Source organism: Myotis brandtii, unplaced genomic scaffold (genome assembly GCF_000412655.1).
Source record: "Myotis brandtii unplaced genomic scaffold, ASM41265v1 scaffold535, whole genome shotgun sequence".
NCBI classification, from domain to species: domain Eukaryota; kingdom Metazoa; phylum Chordata; class Mammalia; order Chiroptera; family Vespertilionidae; genus Myotis; species Myotis brandtii.
In genome coordinates this window covers 1279300-1297102 of record NW_005369964.1, presented here as the reverse complement: position 1 = coordinate 1297102, position 17803 = coordinate 1279300, and the positions used below count along the sequence as shown (strand labels likewise).

Sequence of the window (17803 nt, the reverse complement as noted above, 5' to 3'; positions counted from 1 at the left end):
CCCCCCCCACTGTCCTCATCCATAGGTGCACGATTGTTGTCTAATCTCTTCACTCACCCCCACATCCCTTTCCCCCCTCAAGAATAGTCAGTCCATTCCCTTTCTATGTCCCTGATTCTATTATAATCACCAGTTCATACTGTTCATCAGATTATTTATTCACTTGATTTTTAGATTCACTTGTTGATAGATGTGTATTTGTTGTTCATAATTTGTATCTTTACCTTTTTCTTCTTCTTCCTCTTCTTAAAGGATACCTTTCAGCATTTCGTATAATACTGGTTTGGTGGTGATGAACTCCTTTAGCTTTTTCTTATCTGTGAAGCTCTTTATCTGACCTTCAATTCTGAATGATAGCTTTGCTGGATAAAGTAGTCTTGGTTGTAGGTTCTTGGTATTCATCACTTTGAATATTTCTTGCCACTCCCTTCTGGCCTGCAAAGTTTCTGTTGAGAAATCAGCTGACAGTCGTATGGGTACTCCCTTGTAGGTAACTGATTTTCTTTCTCTTGCTGCTTTTAGGATTCTCTCTTTGTCTTTTGCTCTTGGCATTTTAATTATGATGTGTCTTGGTGTGGTCCTCTTTGGATTCCTTTTGTTTGGGGTTCTCTGCGCTTCCTGGACTTGGAAGTCTATTTCTTTCACCAGGTAGGGGAAGTTTTCTGTCATTATTTCTTCAAATAGGTTTTCAATATCTTGCCCTCTCTCTTCTTCTGGTACCCCTATAATTCTGATGTTGGTACGCTTGAAGTTGTCCCAGAGGCTCCTTACACTATCTTCGTATTTTTGGATTCTTTTTTCATTTTGCTTTTCCGGTTGGGTGTTTTTTGCTTCTTCGTATTTCAAATCTTTGACTTGATTCTTGCGATCCTCTGGTCTGCTGTTGGGAGTCTGTATAATATTCTTTATTTCAGTCAGTGTATGCTTAATTTCTAGTTGGTTCTTTATCACAACATCGAGGGTCTCACTAGATTTCTTGAGGATCTCACTAGATTTATCGGCGGCTTCTAGACAGTTCTTTAAAGACCTTAAAAGTGTGGTTTTGAACTCTATATCCAGCAGTTTGCTTTCCTCCAATTCTGTCGTTTGTGTCCTGTTTCTTTGTCTCGGCATTTTTTATGCTTCACTGTGTCGATAGGGTGCCTTTCTGTGCTAAGTGTCCCAATTACCTGAGGTAGACACTCTTGGTGCACCCCCTTGTGGGCTTTGTGCACAGTCTTGTTGTAATTAAGCCTTGATTGTTGTAGTTATCACTGGGAGGAATTGACCTCCAGGCCAATTGGCTGAGAGAATCAGCTGTGTCTGCAGTGGGAGAACTTCTGTGCTGGAGACACCCCTCTGGGGCAAGACTTGCTTCAATGGGGCTTTGGTGCTCACTGAGTCTGCCCCTCAAGTTTCAACATTTTTATTCAGCTTGCGAGTAAGGTGGCTTTTGGTTCCCGAAGGATGTTACAGGCTGCATGGTGGACTGTAAGAAAAGGAACAAATGGTCTGGCTAGTGTGGCTCAGTGGTTGAGGGTCAACCCATGAACCAGGAGGTCACAGTTCAGGGCACATGTCCGGTTGTGGGCTCAATCCCTAGTAGAGCGCATGCATGAGGCAGCTGATCAATGATTCTCATCATTGATGTTTCTATCCCACTCTTTCTCTCCCTTCCTCTCTCTGAAATCAATTTAAAAAATATTTTTTTAAAGAAAAGGAACAAATGAATCAAAAGCAGCAACTTCTTTACTTTAAAGTGCAGGAAACTTGTGAAATGAATATTGAAATAGCCTGATAAGTTTGGATGAAAATTGATTGTATCCCAGGGGGAGGGAGAGGGTAAAAAAGATCATGTATTCTGAGTTTCAACATGAGTTTTACATATAGGACAATACATGGCTTGATATACAACGCACTGAAACTCTTCATGGAAATGAACCAAAAACTATTCGATGACTGCACCCAACAGTTTAAAGCAGAGAAACTGAAGTAAGTGGCGCTTTTCAAAAGTTACTCTTTCAAGGATTTTTCTCCTTAACCCTCAATAAACATCTCCCATTAGTTTGTCCTAGCATGTTATCTTTCACTTTAAAGCAAAGTCAATCCTTTCATACTTGGAAAGCAAATAAAAACTTTGTTATGATAACTTATTTTCAGAGAACACATTTAAAGTTAGCTATTTCCTCCATTCTACTAGTTTAATCATTTAACTTTCAGAATTTTTGCTTTTCTCAGGGACCCTTACCGGCTATAATGTGTAGTAATTTTTCGTGTTTATAAGGCAGGCATTTGAATTACGTTTTGTAAGGTTTGTATGAGAGAGCAAGAATCTTCATCTCCACAGGACTTTGTTCTAATGTGGTAACATCGGTGCTGTAGGCATTTTCTGGAGTCTCACCTGTGCCCGCAGAACCAGGGCCCTGCGCTCACTGCCCAGAGACAGTCCAGTGACAAAGACTGTCTCAGTGGTTAACTAGTTATACCCCCACTTCAGAGTCCAGTATGAACTGTTAGCAGAGTTTATTCTTGGCTTGTCACTTAAAACTGGCTCAGGCAGATAAACTTGACTGAATGTAATTCACATGCAGTCTATATAGCCAGTGGTCACGTTTGTTCTATATACAGCATGGAAGTGTTTACCTGTATGCCAGGCCCTGTCTTAGGTTCTGGCAACACAGCAGTGAGTAAAGCAAACAAGACCCTTGTCTTTGTGGGATTTATGTTTGGGGCAGTGTGGAAAGAGAAAGACAGCCAAGTGTAAACACGTGCGACATGGAAGTGTGAGACGATAGTAAACAGCAGGGCAGGGCACAGGGGGCTTTCTTTACCCTTCAGGTCCCTTCTTAGCTCAGCTGAACGCAGTGTTCAGATGTGAAATATATAAACATCGGGCTTTTCTGATGGCACACCTTCTCCCATAGACTATCACAGTTTCTGAAAGGGAACCTAAAGATCTTGTTGCACATTTTCTGGATTTTCAGAAAAGTTGAGTTCAGTGATTGACTGAAGGTCATGCTGACTCATTGTCAGTGGACATGTTGAAGTTTTAGCATTTACTTTTATCTTTTTCCTCTAAGTCTTGTTGTTTTTGCATTTTTTTATGTCCCACGTATTGTAATCTCCACTGTGAATGAGACAGGACTATGTCACTGCCCACTCAGTGTTTTCCCCTTTAACTGTTTCTTGAATGTAATTCATTTCTCTAATTACATTTTACTGTTTTTCAGAGAGAAGCTAAAAATGAAAGAACGAGAAGAAGCATGGGTTAAAATAGAAAATCTAGCCAAAGCAAACCCCCAGGTACTACAAAAGAGAGTAACGTTTCTTGAAACCGTCTAGGGTGTGACTGAATGTTTTTATAAGTTAGGCCTGTGGCTTCGTCATGGGAAGGAGGGGAATCACATTCACTAACATTGTTTATGAAAATATCCATAAAAGAAAAATACTTTCCAACTTTTGTATAAGTACTTCATTTGCCCAAAAAAGTTTTTACCACAGGATTGACACGTTTTCTTCTGCTTTTAAAATAAGATATGAAATTGATGAATATACTGTGGTAAAAAGAAAACCAGGATACAGCCTTTATTTTGGACCAAGATTGTAATTTGCTTTCTCTTGCAAATATCATAGATGCTGTAACTCAAACTATATTTCCTTCTCTTTAGTATCAAATTCTAAAAGAAATTAGATTTGGAATAGATTAAGTATAAAGTTGATGTCCTCTTTCCTAAAATTAGGTGTCTGTAGGCTGAGCCTTTTGTCCTTAAAAAATTGCCTGACTTGTACCATGTGAGCACCTGCTCTGAGCCAGGAGGGCCCTTGCGCTCTGTTGGTGGGCACAGGTGCCCTACCTTCCAGTGTGGCCAGCTGTATCCTACGTAGCACTGACTCTTGGGCTGACTCCCAGGGTGCCAGGCTCTGGGGCTGGAGTTGTGGTCTCTGGTTTTCCGTCTGCGGGTCTGGGTGACTGGAGCACTGTCTCTGCAGACTTTCCCCTGTCAGTCATCACAGGGCTTGGCGGTCATCACGGGGCCTGCGCTTCCTGAAAAGCGTTTGTGTGGGTCTTTGCCATGTTGAGAATTCTCAGGCTTTCTTCAACTGCCCAGAAAAGAAAAAGTAAGATTTTCCTTTATGAGGAGAGCTGCTCAGCTTATCCCCAAAATCCTAGTAGGTTCAGTAAGATGAACTAAATGATAAGTCATCTATTCCCTCTGATGAGAGGGGCACATAAGTAATTATTATCCAAGTTGGTGTGTAGTTTTTAAATCTCTCACATTTAATAAAAAGCAATACATGAATACAAAGTTACATTCTATTTACCTATAGAATCACATACAAGTTGGTGTGTAGTTTTTAAATCTCTCACATTTAATAGAAAGCAATACATTCTATTTACCTATGGAATCACATATTGATTTGTATTCCCTTTGCTAAAACTACAGTCAAGAAACTTGAGCCGTAGGAAAACTAAGTGACATTCTTAAGTGAATCCTGATTCTGCCTAACACCAGTAGCCGGCCTTATGCTGCCAGTACATACCCCATGCTTCTGCATCGAGTGCTATTTTCAGATTACTGTGGAACTGTGTAGCACTTAACGTAGGTAGATAGCTATGGGTATCTACTTTAAAGAATGGAATTTATGCCCTAGCCAGTTTGGCTCTGGATAGAGCGTCGGCCTGCAGACTCAAGGGTCTCAGGTTCAATTCTGGCCAAGGGCACATGTCCTGGTTGCAGACTTGGTCCCCAGTAGGGGGCATGCAAGAAGCAGCCAATCAATGATTCTTCTCACACTTAACGTAGGTAGATAGCTATGGGTATCTACTTTAAAGAATGGAATTTATGCCCTAGCCAGTTTGGCTCTGGATAGAGCGTCGGCCTGCAGACTCAAGGGTCTCAGGTTCAGTTCTGGCCAAGGGCACATGTCCTGGTTGCAGACTTGGTCCCCAGTAGGGGGCATGCAGGAGGCAGCCGATCAATGATTCTTCTCACTGATGTTTCTTTCTCTCACTCCCTCTCGCTCCCTCTCTGAAATCAATAAAAATACATTAAAGAATGGAATTTATGTTGAAAGTATCTCTGAAATCAATAAAAATACATTTAAAAAAAGAATGGAATTTATGTTGAAAGTCAGGTTAAAATACTGACATTTCTTTTAAAGCACAGGAAAACCATAAATCTGGGCAGGTGTAAGTGCAAAGGGCAGTCAGTCCCGGCTGGACTGTCAGAACCTAACCCTGACCCTAACCTAACTGTCAACATATTGGAAACCAGCACCCTGGAAACATATAACATATGTACAGATCGGAGTGTCTGATCTAATTGGTTTTAGCTGGGATATAGAAATAACCGCATGGGAAGTTGCATAAACTTGAGCATTACGAAGGGGGAATGCAGGTGATTATGTTACCAAGCGGTTTCACCTTGGAGCTGTAACAGGTTTTCCTTCTGAAATATGGATTTTTCTGAACTCTCTGAGCTTTTTGACATCACATTTCTGTTCCCTGCTCTTTACAAATGTCTTGGTGGCCAGGACCGTGCACTCACTGGGGGCCCGCACCCTGGTCCGATCACTGTCCTGACTCCTCATCTCTGTGTCTACACCATCTGTGACTCAACCCCAACAGACCTGTCTGTGTGCAAACGGAAAATACTTCATGACCAATCTCAGGGCTAGAAATCAGGGCTTCGAACTTGTTTTAATTCTAGAGAGAATATTTTTCTGAATTCTAATCACTGCTTGCCATTCACAGCAAAGAGTAAATAATTTATTTCTTATCTCTGTAACAAAAATAGTTGGGGTTTTGAAGCTTGGTTCTTGATCTCAAATCTGCCTTTTTGAGAATTGATTTAATAGCTTCCTTTTTTAAAGTGGATTCCCAGTAATTCACTGTTTATTTTAATTCTAGAGAGAATATTTTTCTGAATTCTAATCACTGCTTGCCATTCACAGCAAAGAGTAAATAATTTATTTCTTATCTCTGTAACAAAAATAGTTGGGGTTTTGAAGCTTGGTTCTTGATCTCAAATCTGCCTTTTTGAGAATTGATTTAATAGCTTCCTTTTTTAAAGTGGATTCCCAGTAATTCACTGTCTGTTTACTGACGTGTATCAAGAAGTCTTCTGGACGGTCCCTGTTTTTTACAAACCATGTATTGGGAGTTCTCACCAGTGTGTGCGCCGTGGAACCTGGGAAAGGGTCCTCAGTCTGTCACCCTAGCAGTGGTGGCAGCTTCGTGGGGGTTTATTGTCATACATGATTCAGCTTTTTAAATCATGAGATGGTGAAGATCTCTAACATAAATGTGTCTTTCCTCATTTGACTACTTATTTCTCCCTGACTTTCATGGGCCTCATGGGAAGTGACGACAACATCTGAATTCTTAGTGTAGCTCTGGTGTGCGACCCTTTACCCTTTGTGCCTTGATGGGGGTGTCTGTCCCTAGTAAGGACCCTGTCCTGCCACGGGACATTGGTTTGGCTGTGAATGTTTGATAGCACCTGGTTGACACTTTTCTCTGCCTTGGGCCCAGCGAGGACCTTGCCAGGTTCTGTGGAGCACACTCCGTTTTCGCTCAGCGGAGCCCAAGCTGGTGCTGGCCCAGCGCAGGCCCTGCGCCGCCCGGGTGTTGCAGTTACTGTCACATCTGTCTGGCCCAGCGGCTGCGAGCCCCGAGAGGACGAGGCACTGTGCTGTGTCCCTCATCATGGAATTTCCCCAGTACAAAGATGAGAACAGGGCACAGCCCCCGGCTTCAAGGAGCTAACGGCCATGAGGGGACCAGGCAGGGCCAGAGTTCAGTTCAAGCGGTCAGATGGTAACATGCTGAGTGATGATGGCGGGGGGCTGGATCCTGCCTTCAGCGGGAGGCACGTGAAGAAAAGATGCAGGTGTGGGAGGCCATAGTCCTGGGCTTAACCATTCTGAATCCGGGGAAAACACTCAGGTCAGAGAGAGGACAGCAGGGAAGCCAATCTGTTCAACACAGGTGGCCTCTGGGCGATGGAGGAGGCGCTGACTGCTCCATTCCAGGGCCAAAGCTGGAGACGGAACAGAAGTGTGGGCTTTGTTCCCAAAAATGTGTGCAGGTGTTAGTGTCACAAAGAGCAAGGTGGCCCAGTCAGACTTGCAGTTCAGAAACTCGTCTGGTGACAGTGGAGGGGCCTGGAGGGTTGGGCACTTAGGAGGGGCTCCGCTGGGCACCGAGGGGACCCGGGAACCCACTGGTGTTGAAGAAACAGCGAGGATGTGGCCCGAGTGAGTGAGTGAGTGAGCGGCCATTACAAGGACAGGGTCCAGGGGGACAAGGAAGGCACGGTGAACAAGGTGGGGTCGAGATCCCACAGGACGCGTGAGGCAGGCAAGCACTGTCATCCAGAGACAGCAGGAGGGGAAGCCTCAGGGATGGTGGTGGTCAGGTCCAGGAGGATAGAAACAAAAAGTGGCTTAGCAACCAAGAGATGGCACCACTGACAGCCTGGTGACTAAGGTCCCATATCAGAGCTGAGGGCTCAAAGCAGGCGGTGAACTGGGCGGGGAGAAAAAAAGGGGGCGGGCACCGAACGTCATTCCTGGAAGTTCACTGAGGTGGGAGGGAGGAGGTTAGAGGCCACCCCCCCTCCCCGGGCAAAGCGTTGGAGGGTGTGTGATGGAAGGGCAACAGCTGCCCCTCACTGCCCACTCAGAGCCCCAGTCCTCATCAGATGGGCCATGGCACACACTTTATGGGTCTGTCACAAGACATGGAAGCCCCTGGAATAGCACCACTCAGCAGACTCCTGGGTTTCTTCCCCTTGTCCTCACCCTCACAGAGAAAGTGGACACTAGATGCTCATGGTAATCTGGCTGTTTCAAGTCTCTTGGCTCAGTAACAACCCTCTGATCTTAGCCCCGTGTTACACTCAGATAAACAGTCTGAAAGACCCGTCTGCAATTCATACCAAGCCCAGGGCCAGTGGGGAGGTGACAGGGGAGCCGCTGGGCCCGGTGGACAGGAGGTCCTGGACTTGGGGGTGCACTGGTGCTTCCCTCCAGTGCCAGCTCGGGGCAGCAGCTGTGCATTCTGGGTGTGGACAAAGGATGTGGTCCATGGTGGGGCTGAAGCAAGTTAGGAAAATGGAGTAAAAGATCCAGAAAGGAGGATGGGAGAGGAAAGGGTGCACATCACCGCTCAGCAGGTGGTGTGCAAAGGTTGGGAGGTTAGAGGTGGCAGTTTCAGTGTGAAACAACCTGGTGACCAATCCAGGTTGTGCCCTCACTGCTTTTGTGGGATCAGGACACCAAAGGCTGTGAGGCAGGTGTCCCCACCAGCCCCCGGCCCCAGGGGCCGGGATGGTGGAGTGACCACTGACACCAGCTCTGCCCTTCACCTGCGTGTCACCAGAACTGTAGGCACTCCAGGTGGTCAGCGGCAGGTGGAGGCCGCAGAGGGCCCTGGGGAGCATTGGTGGGAAGTTGTGCCCAGCCAGGAGGAGACCCTGGCGTCGGACCCCAGGCGCTAACAGAGAGTGATTCCACACTTTGCATTGCAGTATACAGTACATAGTCAAGCGAGCACCATGAGCATCCCGGTTGCAATGGAGACAGATGGGCCCTTATTTGAAGATGTGCAGATGCTGAGAAAGACAGTGAACGAAGAGGCTCGCCAGGTAAAAGTGCGCAGAGCTCAGCGGAGAGGCGCTCGCTGTAGATTTGCTTTGAAATGCACATGATTGTGTAGGTGAGGTGCTGTCCAGCAGTCTTTGCGAGCCAGAGTTAAAAATTAAACTTTGGTAAACTTACAGGAAGCATTTATCTGTACATCTCAGTGATCAGTTTACTAGAAACAGTTTTTAAGAGTGAAGTATGTGCCTGCAGTTTGTCTATTCATTTATCTTAACAGTAATCCCCACCCTTAAATGTCTTTCAATGTTAACTTGAGCAAAAAAGTCAAAAGCTTCGCAGTAATGTCTTGCCGCTTTTCCCTCTGCCTCCCTCCAACTTCTCTTGGTCCCCATTAGTCGTAGTTACGGCCAAGCTCAGCAGCCCAGACACCAGGGTGGAGCCTTGTCTCCCTCCCCTCGAAGAACCTCGGTCTGTGAGACCTGTGCAGGGCCCAGGCCCTGTTGGGGTTCCCAGGGCTGCGGACTCTGTCAGAACCACCGCACGTACTACCTCGTTCGAGTGGTTTTGTTTCCACTGTGGTGGGAATACCTATTTAGACCCCACTGGTCCAAATACACTCTTAATACTGAAGAGGAAATATATACAGCGTGGGCCACTGAGGTCACGCACCAGCTCCGCCTGTGTGCGCACAGCCTCGCGGTGCTGTGCCTCTCTGTCCATGGAAGCTGATGTGGTCCTGGCCGGGCTGGGGATCTGGGCTGGCTCTGACTTTGAACTTTAATCCCCTCCGACCAGCAAAAGAGTTTGCAAAGACACCAGCACTGGGATTCTGACGGTGAAAATTGAGTGGCTGGAGTGACACTGTGCACTGTGTGCAAATGGCTCGTAAGTGCTAGAGTCATTCCGAACGCAGTTAAACAGAGAGGGGCGTGTTAATCTGTTTGATTTTAATTCAAGTAAATTGTATTCCCCACCTGGTCAGATAGGATCAGACATTTCCCAGAGCATACGGTCCAAACCATCTGACTGTGCTGTCCTACCCCCAGCCACGTGGCTGCACACTGAAGTGTGGCCGTCAGCACCGCGTGTGCCGTCACTCAAACTCAGGCATTCCTGTGAGGGGAAGAATGTAAAAACATTCCATTCCTCATTTTTTTATTATTGATTATTTGTTGAAATTATAATATTTTTAATATACTGGGTTAAATAAAACATTAAAATTACTTTCTCCTATTGCTATTGCTTTTTACTTTTTTGACGTGGCTACTAGAAAATTTAGAATTACATACGTAGGTGGCATTACCTTTCCATTGGGCAGCCCTGGTCTGGACTCCTTTTCTTGGTGCTGCAGAAGGAGGTGCCCGTGCTGACCACGGTCACGCCGCTTCTGCCAGCCAGCTCCTGGCTATAGGTTAAAATAAAAAGCAGGTGAATTCATGCTTCTTTCAGCTCATCAAATCTTGGAAATACTAAAAGTACAGTGGTAAAATTCACTAAACCCCTAGTAACATTTTTTACTTAATATAATCGCATACCATAATTTCCTCACAATTAATATTTTTACCAATGAAATAGATTTAATAAAAAGGATAAAATTCTTATATTTTTCTCTATTTGTGGGAGTATTAATTTTCCTACTTGATTTTTTTTTTTAACTTGGAATTTGAGGTCCTCTTTTTTATTACTATTTTGGTTCTACGGCTTAACGTGTGCTAAGGACAGGACAGCCAGCCTGTCACCTGCACACATCCAGAGGAAATCAAGCCAGTGCCCTCCCCCAGGGAGCCTGCCTGTGAACTTGTAACCACATGTTCATTTGTGAGTCCATATAAAGTTGAGAAGGAAACTGATGGTTTACAAGCCAGTTCTTCCACATTAAATATTTTAGGGTTGGAGACTTGTTCTCTTCAGTACATTCTCTGACTTGATAATTAAAGCTAGGAAAAGAGCAAACAGTGCCCAAAATGTAATGAACATAATACATAATTGTGTAAGTTATGGGCTTCTTTATGATTTAGGGCCTCCTCTGTAACATGTTTGTTTTCATGACCCTTGAAATTAGATTACATGACTCGGTGTTTTGTGTGATGGACATTCTTACAAAAATTATTCCCCCACCCTTACCTTTAGGTTTCTATGGATCAGGTTGAAAGACTCAATACCATTAAGATGCCAGTTCTCCCCAAATTAACACAATCTCAGTCAGAATCCCAGTAGACTTTTTTTTTTAGAAATTGATGAGCTGATTCTAAAATTTACATGGTCATACAGAGGACCTAGAATAGCCAAATTAATGCCAATAAAAGAATAAGGTTGGAAGATTACCACTCCCCAATTCAAGACTTACAGATTTGTATGGATCAATTGAAACCCCCTCCCAATCTCTATCTAGATGAAGATATTTTTAGTGCAGTCTCTTAGGTATAATATTTGATATGATAGACTATTCTTAATTTGAAAATGTTTACAGTCATATTCCTGAAATTCTCAAAAACACTGTTGTTAAAGCAAAGAGGAGATACCGAGATTCAAGGAAAAAATGTATGTGGGTGATTTGGATACCAAATTGACATAAGAAGCTTTAGCTAAAAATGACTCAAGTGCTGGCTCGGCGTGACACGTGAGGCAAATGACAGCATTGCAGGAGGGGAGGGGAGGAGGTTCTAAGGCAATGGAAGGTAGCTGGTTGGAATATGGTGGAGGAAGTCAACTGTATACTTACCTGTCAGACTATATTCGCATTTCTTTTGAGAAACTTGTATAATTCTATATAGAGCATCCTAAGAAAACTAGTAAATTTCATGTGAATGACATTTCTACCAGAGACATTTAAAATGTTTACAATTCTCATTTTAACAGTCGGTCGGGAGAAAAGCAGTGCCAGCCATGCAATTCAGGAAGGTGTAGAAAGACGGAAGGTGGGAAGTGCAGGTACTCTTTACTCAATCTATAGAGTATTAAGGCCTTTCTGTTGAGGAAAAGGAGTGACAAGCTAATGTGTACATGAAGTATTTTCCCTGTCATTCCAAGAAATGTGCTCCCTTAAGACATTTTTATTAGTTCTGCCCTAATTTGAGTAAAACCATGCAGTTATGTGTGCCCAGCCCCTGGTGCTCTGTGACCACTCACTATGTAAATGCAGTCTCTCAGCTCTGCCATATGCTGCGGAACAGGCCGTTTCCTCCAGCTGCACCCATAGCAGGATGTCACGGTCATGCCTCTCCAACTGTCTGTCTGTTCCGTGTGTCTTGTATGTTCCATCCACAATCAGCATGTCCGCCAGCATGTCCCCTTCACCAAGCATTACTCACCTAGGTGACCATCTGCATGGTGCCTCATGCTCTCCTGCTCCTGTTCCTCTGACCTTTTCCCCGGGGGGTTTGTGAAGTTAGTCTCTGCTTTACACATCAATTTACCAAGCCTGCGCGGAGCGGCCCGCTGCGCCAGCACACCTCTGCCCTTGCCTTTCAGAAGCCCAGGGTCTGTGTTCCCAGTTTGCACCTGCTGTTCCAGTGCCACGGTTTTTGCTGTTGCCTTTTTCTCTCTGGAATGCCTGTCTCAGCAATCAGGAATACTTCAAGTATATAAAGTCTTGGTTTTGTTTGGCTTTGCCTTGCATTCTTTTACAGCTCACCCTGGAATGTACATAAAACTCAGGGTAGTTTCCCTCTGAGTTTCCCACAGGTCGAAGGCAAATCCGCTTCACAAACAAAAGCACTCTTACAAGTACTGTGACCGCGACAGACTGGTGCCCCTCTGTCTCTGATGTGTGTGGCTTTCCTGAGCCATCTTACACCAGTTTCCAGGGGAAACCAAAACTCCTTCCTTTACCATGAATGAATATTAATATTCAGATGACATTTTAGAAATAATCTAAAATGATGTCACACAAAATTCTTTCTAAACTCTAACAGTATTGCTGTTTCCGTAGATAAATTTGCAAAGAGCTCTGAGACGTATTAGCTCTGCAAAAAATGTGAACATTTCATGTATGACTTCTGCAGGTCCTTGAATTTTTCATTGAAGTTAAGTATACTTTACAGGCTATACTGTAAGGTATCTAGAAACTGAGAAGTTTTACCGTTATATTCTTTTTGTTGTCAAATTACTGACATAAAACGTATTTCCTCTGGTAGACGCCTGTTCACCACCAAGTGACTTATCCTCTGTAAATACCGTCTTCTCTTTGATGGAGACACTTGATAGGAAGAAGGCTTGGTTCAGGTTCAAGTTTCTGACCGACAGTCCTCTGTATATACGTACATGGTGTTTGGATAAGTGAGATGGTTTGTTGTCATATTTCCAAAATACTGCTGTCAACGCAGTGGCCCTGGGCTTTTGACCAAAACTGGTGGATTTGCAAAATAGAGGTATTGAGTAATCTGTGCAAACCTATACATTTTCAAAGACAGAACACAATTGTGTGCACACCGTCCTTCACACTGGTCATGAGATTGTTTTTAATAGACGTGGCATTTGGGGGTAGTTGCCCCAAGAGGAAATACTTGCCTCTTTGCCTGTCCCTTAGAGTGCAGAGGGGCCCTGGGTGTGGGCTGCCACCGCCGCACAGCTGTCCTTGGCTGCTGAAGCGGATGTGCGCTCGCTGTGGGGACAGTGTGGTTAATAGTCAACGCCCTGCGTTTGTAATTCCAGGCACAGAAGGACCTGAAGAAGGACCGGGCTCTGGTGCGCCGCAAGTCCGAGCTGCCTCAGGACCTCCACACCAAGAACGCCTTGGAGGCTCACTGCAGAGCCGACGAGCTGCTGTCCCAGGACGGCCGCTAGCTGCCCTCCTGCCGGCTCGGTCCTGGATTCTGTAGAAAACACATACTTTTGTGCCATACAAATCAGTTACACTCAGAGTCAGAGCTTTCTTCGCCCCCATCCTGTAGGCAGTAATGCACTCCGTCCCCAGCTCGAGATTAGGAGTTCAAACAATGGTGACTCAGACCCAGGCAGAGCCGGCCACGGTGTCCCCGCCACGGTCCCAAATATGACAGCGAACCAAAATCAGCACCCTGGTCATCACCTTCACCTTCTACCCAAATGGAATTGGTGATTGTTTAAAATAAATAGTTCTAAGAGTATCAATGTTTTTCGAATCAAAGAAACACTTAAAAAAATTTCATATTTTTAAGACTTAACAACCTTTGAAGTTGTTTCCATGTGATTGTTTACACCAGCAATGTCTTTCTGTTTTTGATGTGTTTTTTTTTTCAATTTCATTAAAATGATTTTTTGCTGTCATTGTTCTAACACAGGAAAAGTGACAATCCTCAGCCGCTGTTTCTTCCTGAGGTGTCCTTCACTTTGAGCAGCGACATGTACATCATGTCTGACTTCTTTCGTGTATTTCTAAAGCCATATTTGCCCGTTGGTGGTCCGGCACCAGGACTCCAGGAGTAAGCTCATAGGAGAAATTTATTTTACAAAGAGCTCTTTCTGCCTCCCGTGGCTAGGATTGGAATTTTTAAAACGATGTGTTCATTTTGGGGTTTGCAGATTTTCTTTTTCTGTACTTACACGTGTTGCCCTTTAGCAAGGCTCTTGAATTAATAAAATTAGAGTCTCTAAGAATTCCACACCTGATAGAAGGCTAGGATGAGAACATTCTGCGTTAAGCCAGTTCTTGGCCAGCAGCTGCCTTTGGGCAAACGTAGCCACACCGTGCACGCCGGGCGCTAGCGTGACACTCATTATTGTGTGACGTGGTGCTGAGAGCCGAGGGAGGAACAGGCGGATGGCTTCAGGTGAACCCCTGTGTGGAAACGAGCACACCTTATATGCACTTCTAAGGAAAGTACCGTGTCTGAGTTTTCATCAAATGCTGCTATATATTTCCCAGACTTCCTTGCATGTGTTGAGCTTCTCGTTTTCGATGGAATAGCACGAGGAAAATTCTTTAAACTTAGTGCTTTGTATGTTTTATTTCTCTCAGGGTGGCCAGTATCTTGACTTATTTATCTGCTTGAAAGCTATTTGAGATGTGTACTGCTCTCCTAAACAAGTGATTCTAGGGTGTTTTTGTCTCCAGCATAAGATTATATAACTTAATGTTAAATGTCTTTATGCATAAAAGATGCAACGTGGCTTCTTTTAGGATTTGTCTTCTATTCGAGGTCTTGGTATCCACTCATTGTAAAAGCAGACTGTCGTTCCCTGCCACTTAAATCCACAGACTATGTATGTCCCATGTGTTGGAGGAGACTCATTTGGGGGGAGGGGACTTCCTGTGTGGAGCACGCGTGCTGGATTCAGAGTGCCCAGCCGCCAGTGGAAAGCCCGCTGCGTGAGCAGACACACTTCCTGAGAAACTTGACAAGTATTGATCCATTTTACCATTATGAAATTTGCGATTACAAAAAAAGTTTAGATGCCTTCTCCTTTTGAGGGAAAAAGGGTGCTTTTTATTGTATAAAGCAGCATCTTATGTATTTTGATATACCATTGTTTGAACTTCCGTCTTTGGCTGACAGATGCTCAGATAGCCTTGATTTTGGATGTTCAGTATGTTTGTGAGAGAGCTTTCTGGAAGACTCTTATGCCCTAAAAAATAGCAACATTTCAATGTTTGGGTGATTGTGTAAAGCTCAAAGTATAAGAACATCTTTTGTCTAGGTTTTATTTCTGCTCTTTATTGAAGACAAACATTCACCAAAAAAAGGGAAAAAGCGTTTTGAGAGAAACTAATTTTCTTTGACAAGAGTATTATTTAATATTTTGGCCTATTAAAGTTTTCCTAGTTAGTATTCAGATGCCCTGTGCTAATTGTTCAACTTATATATTATTATATAGATACATTGTTTATTCTGTACCAACTGATTTCAAAAGTACTACATTGAAAATAAACTGGTGACTGTTTTTCTTCATAAAGTTCTGCGTTTGGCATCTTCACTCTTTCCCAAATGTCCCTATACATCAGAAATGTCACTGTTCCGAGTGTCTTTTTAGTGTGGCTGTAGTATGGCTTCCTTTTAATATTGTACATACATTGTATCTTTGTTTTATGGTAATAATAAAAATGTAGACTTCATATTTTGTACAAAATGTCCTATGTACAGAATAAAAAAGTTCATAGAAACAGCAAAAATAGGTAAGTGGCACAATTATTTTTCTTTAGAAAATATCTGTAACATTATGCTTTAGTGAAATGTTAAGTACCTACATATTTTTAAACATTTTGTAACTCAAAACTTTTTGTTTTGACATTGTTTATGAAGAGAAACTTCATACACTTGCCATTTAATATGCTCTTTTATCTAATTTTTAAAAACTCTAAAAATGGTGTATTATATGGACTAAATAAAGAACATGTGAATTTTAATGCTCATCATGAAACTAAATGTAGCCATGGTGTTGGGCCAGCTGCTTCTGACCATTAATCAAGTCACTGCCAGGGTCGGGCGGCCTAGCCCAGGACACTGGCTGGAAGGTGGGCAGGCGGCGCTGGCACGGCTCCAGGCCAGTGCCTGCTGTGCGGCCCATGATGGCGGGTCCTGCCCCAGCGTTCTGTAAACTCATTTTAATTTCTCTACGGGCAAAAGTAGAGGTGTTTTCATACCAACCACCTCTCTTTGAGCCAAATGTGAATTGGGACACAGTTTGTGGAAATGGATTATTCGAGCCCCGATCATGTTTAGAATGATTCTTGAAACATCTTGGAAATAGGAGTAGACTCACTGAGAATAGGAATGTGGGGTCTTAGGTGACCCCCCTCCTGTGTGGTGGAGCTCATTGTCCTCACCGAGGCTGTTACTGAGAGGCTGTGAGAGGAGACCTGGGATGGAGGAGGTTTCATCACCTCCACAGTCGCGCCTGATCGACATTCCAGCAGGTGAGTTGTGCCTGTGACTCCTCCTCACAGGGGAAGCGGTCACGCTGGGAGCTGGGGTGCAGGAAAGGGACCGGGACCGCCCCGAGTGTCTGTGGCCTGAGCGTCTGGTAACCCTGTGGGGAAGTTTGGGAGCCGCACAGTCCCCGCTTCCACCCGGGAGCGGTCTGCTGCAGCTCCCAAACGCTGTTTCCTCAGGTGCAGCCTCCTCGTCTCCCATCTTGGAATTGGAGGAAGCCGTGGTGTTTAGCAACTTCCTTCAGCTCAAGAAGAATTCTCCAGAAAACTTAGAATAGAGGCATGCTGCGGGTTAAGTCCAACTTCTTGCTGCACTTGCTTTACGATAGCAAGAGGCCTAAAAGCGAAGTTGAACCGGCTTTGTGTCTGCTTCCATGAAGATTGGTCTGACACTCAACAGGAATGACAATAACGGGTTCCTTACCGCCACCTTTGTGCCACAGGCTGTTGTAGGTGCCTCATTTTCCTGTGTTGGTTCATTATCACAGCGCGTGGACAAGTGAGGAAACTGAGGCACACAAGGGTTAAGTCACTTTCCCAAGGTCACACAAGTACTGAATGCAGCCAGGTTTCAACCCAAGTGGCGTAGCCCTGGGTTCCTCCCCTCACCACTGCAGACACTATGGAAACACCTAGAGCATTTTAGGGGAAGGCCACACACATGTGAGGCCCCAGGATCGCCAGAGAAACCTGCAGTGTCGGGGTGGCCATGAACACAGGAAGGCTTCTGACCTAGAACTAGAACCTCAGACACCATTTAGTCCAGTGGCCGCACCCACACTAAAGAAGCTGTTTTTATGTGAATTACATTCTGTAATATTTTACTTTAAAAAAATCATGTTATATACCACATTTCAACACTTTGGAGACCAGCAACTCATTAGCTTCTGTTTTCATTTAACTTTGTTACTAATAATGAACCTATGAATTTTTCAAAAATTCAGCTCCTATTTGTTTAATAGATGTGTGGTTTATATAAGATTCATGGGGGCGGGGGCAGAATGGGTTTCACTACCACAAAATTTAAAATCCACTAAGAACACTTTTTTAGAGAAAGTAGTTCCTAGGGGTGAAGAGACAAGTGTTCCCCCCACTCTGGCGTGCTGTCTCATGTTTTTCTGCTTTTTCCAAAAGTATTATGTAAATTCCATAGACTGGGAATGGGGAGGGGAGTAAAGAAACTAATTCATCTTTTCTGTCCAAAGCTTTTCTTGATCACATCCAGGAAGTGTAGGGTGAGCCACAGAGCTGGGACATGCTCCCACTCCATAGGCATCTAGGATAGTCCGGTTGGCTTGGACATGCTGGTAAGTGTAGTGACTCAACATACACACCCTGAAGTGATTACTACAATAAGTTTAATTTCCA

At 44.3% G+C, this 17803-nt stretch overlaps 1 protein-coding gene across 10 annotated transcripts in view; it reads left to right on the top strand.

Moving 5' to 3' along the window:
• PPP2R5C (protein phosphatase 2, regulatory subunit B', gamma) overlaps nucleotides 1-15678 on the top strand; it is a 137896-nt gene extending 122218 nt beyond the window's left edge. For 7 of the 10 annotated variants that reach the window (XM_014549077.1, XM_005877867.2, XM_005877869.2 and 4 more), the window contains 4 exons: nucleotides 1870-1971; nucleotides 3210-3282; nucleotides 8514-8630; nucleotides 13240-15678. In XM_014549077.1, the coding sequence (XP_014404563.1) occupies nucleotides 1870-1971; nucleotides 3210-3282; nucleotides 8514-8630; nucleotides 13240-13371 (424 nt within the window). In that variant the 3' untranslated portion in view covers nucleotides 13372-15678. Of the gene's footprint in view, nucleotides 1-1869; nucleotides 1972-3209; nucleotides 3283-8513; nucleotides 8631-11445; nucleotides 11518-13239 lie in introns of all 10 variants that reach the window. The other 3 variants (XM_014549080.1, XM_005877866.2, XM_014549079.1) reach the window with 2 other exon arrangements.
• Nucleotides 15679-17803: the final 2125 nt, after the last annotated feature.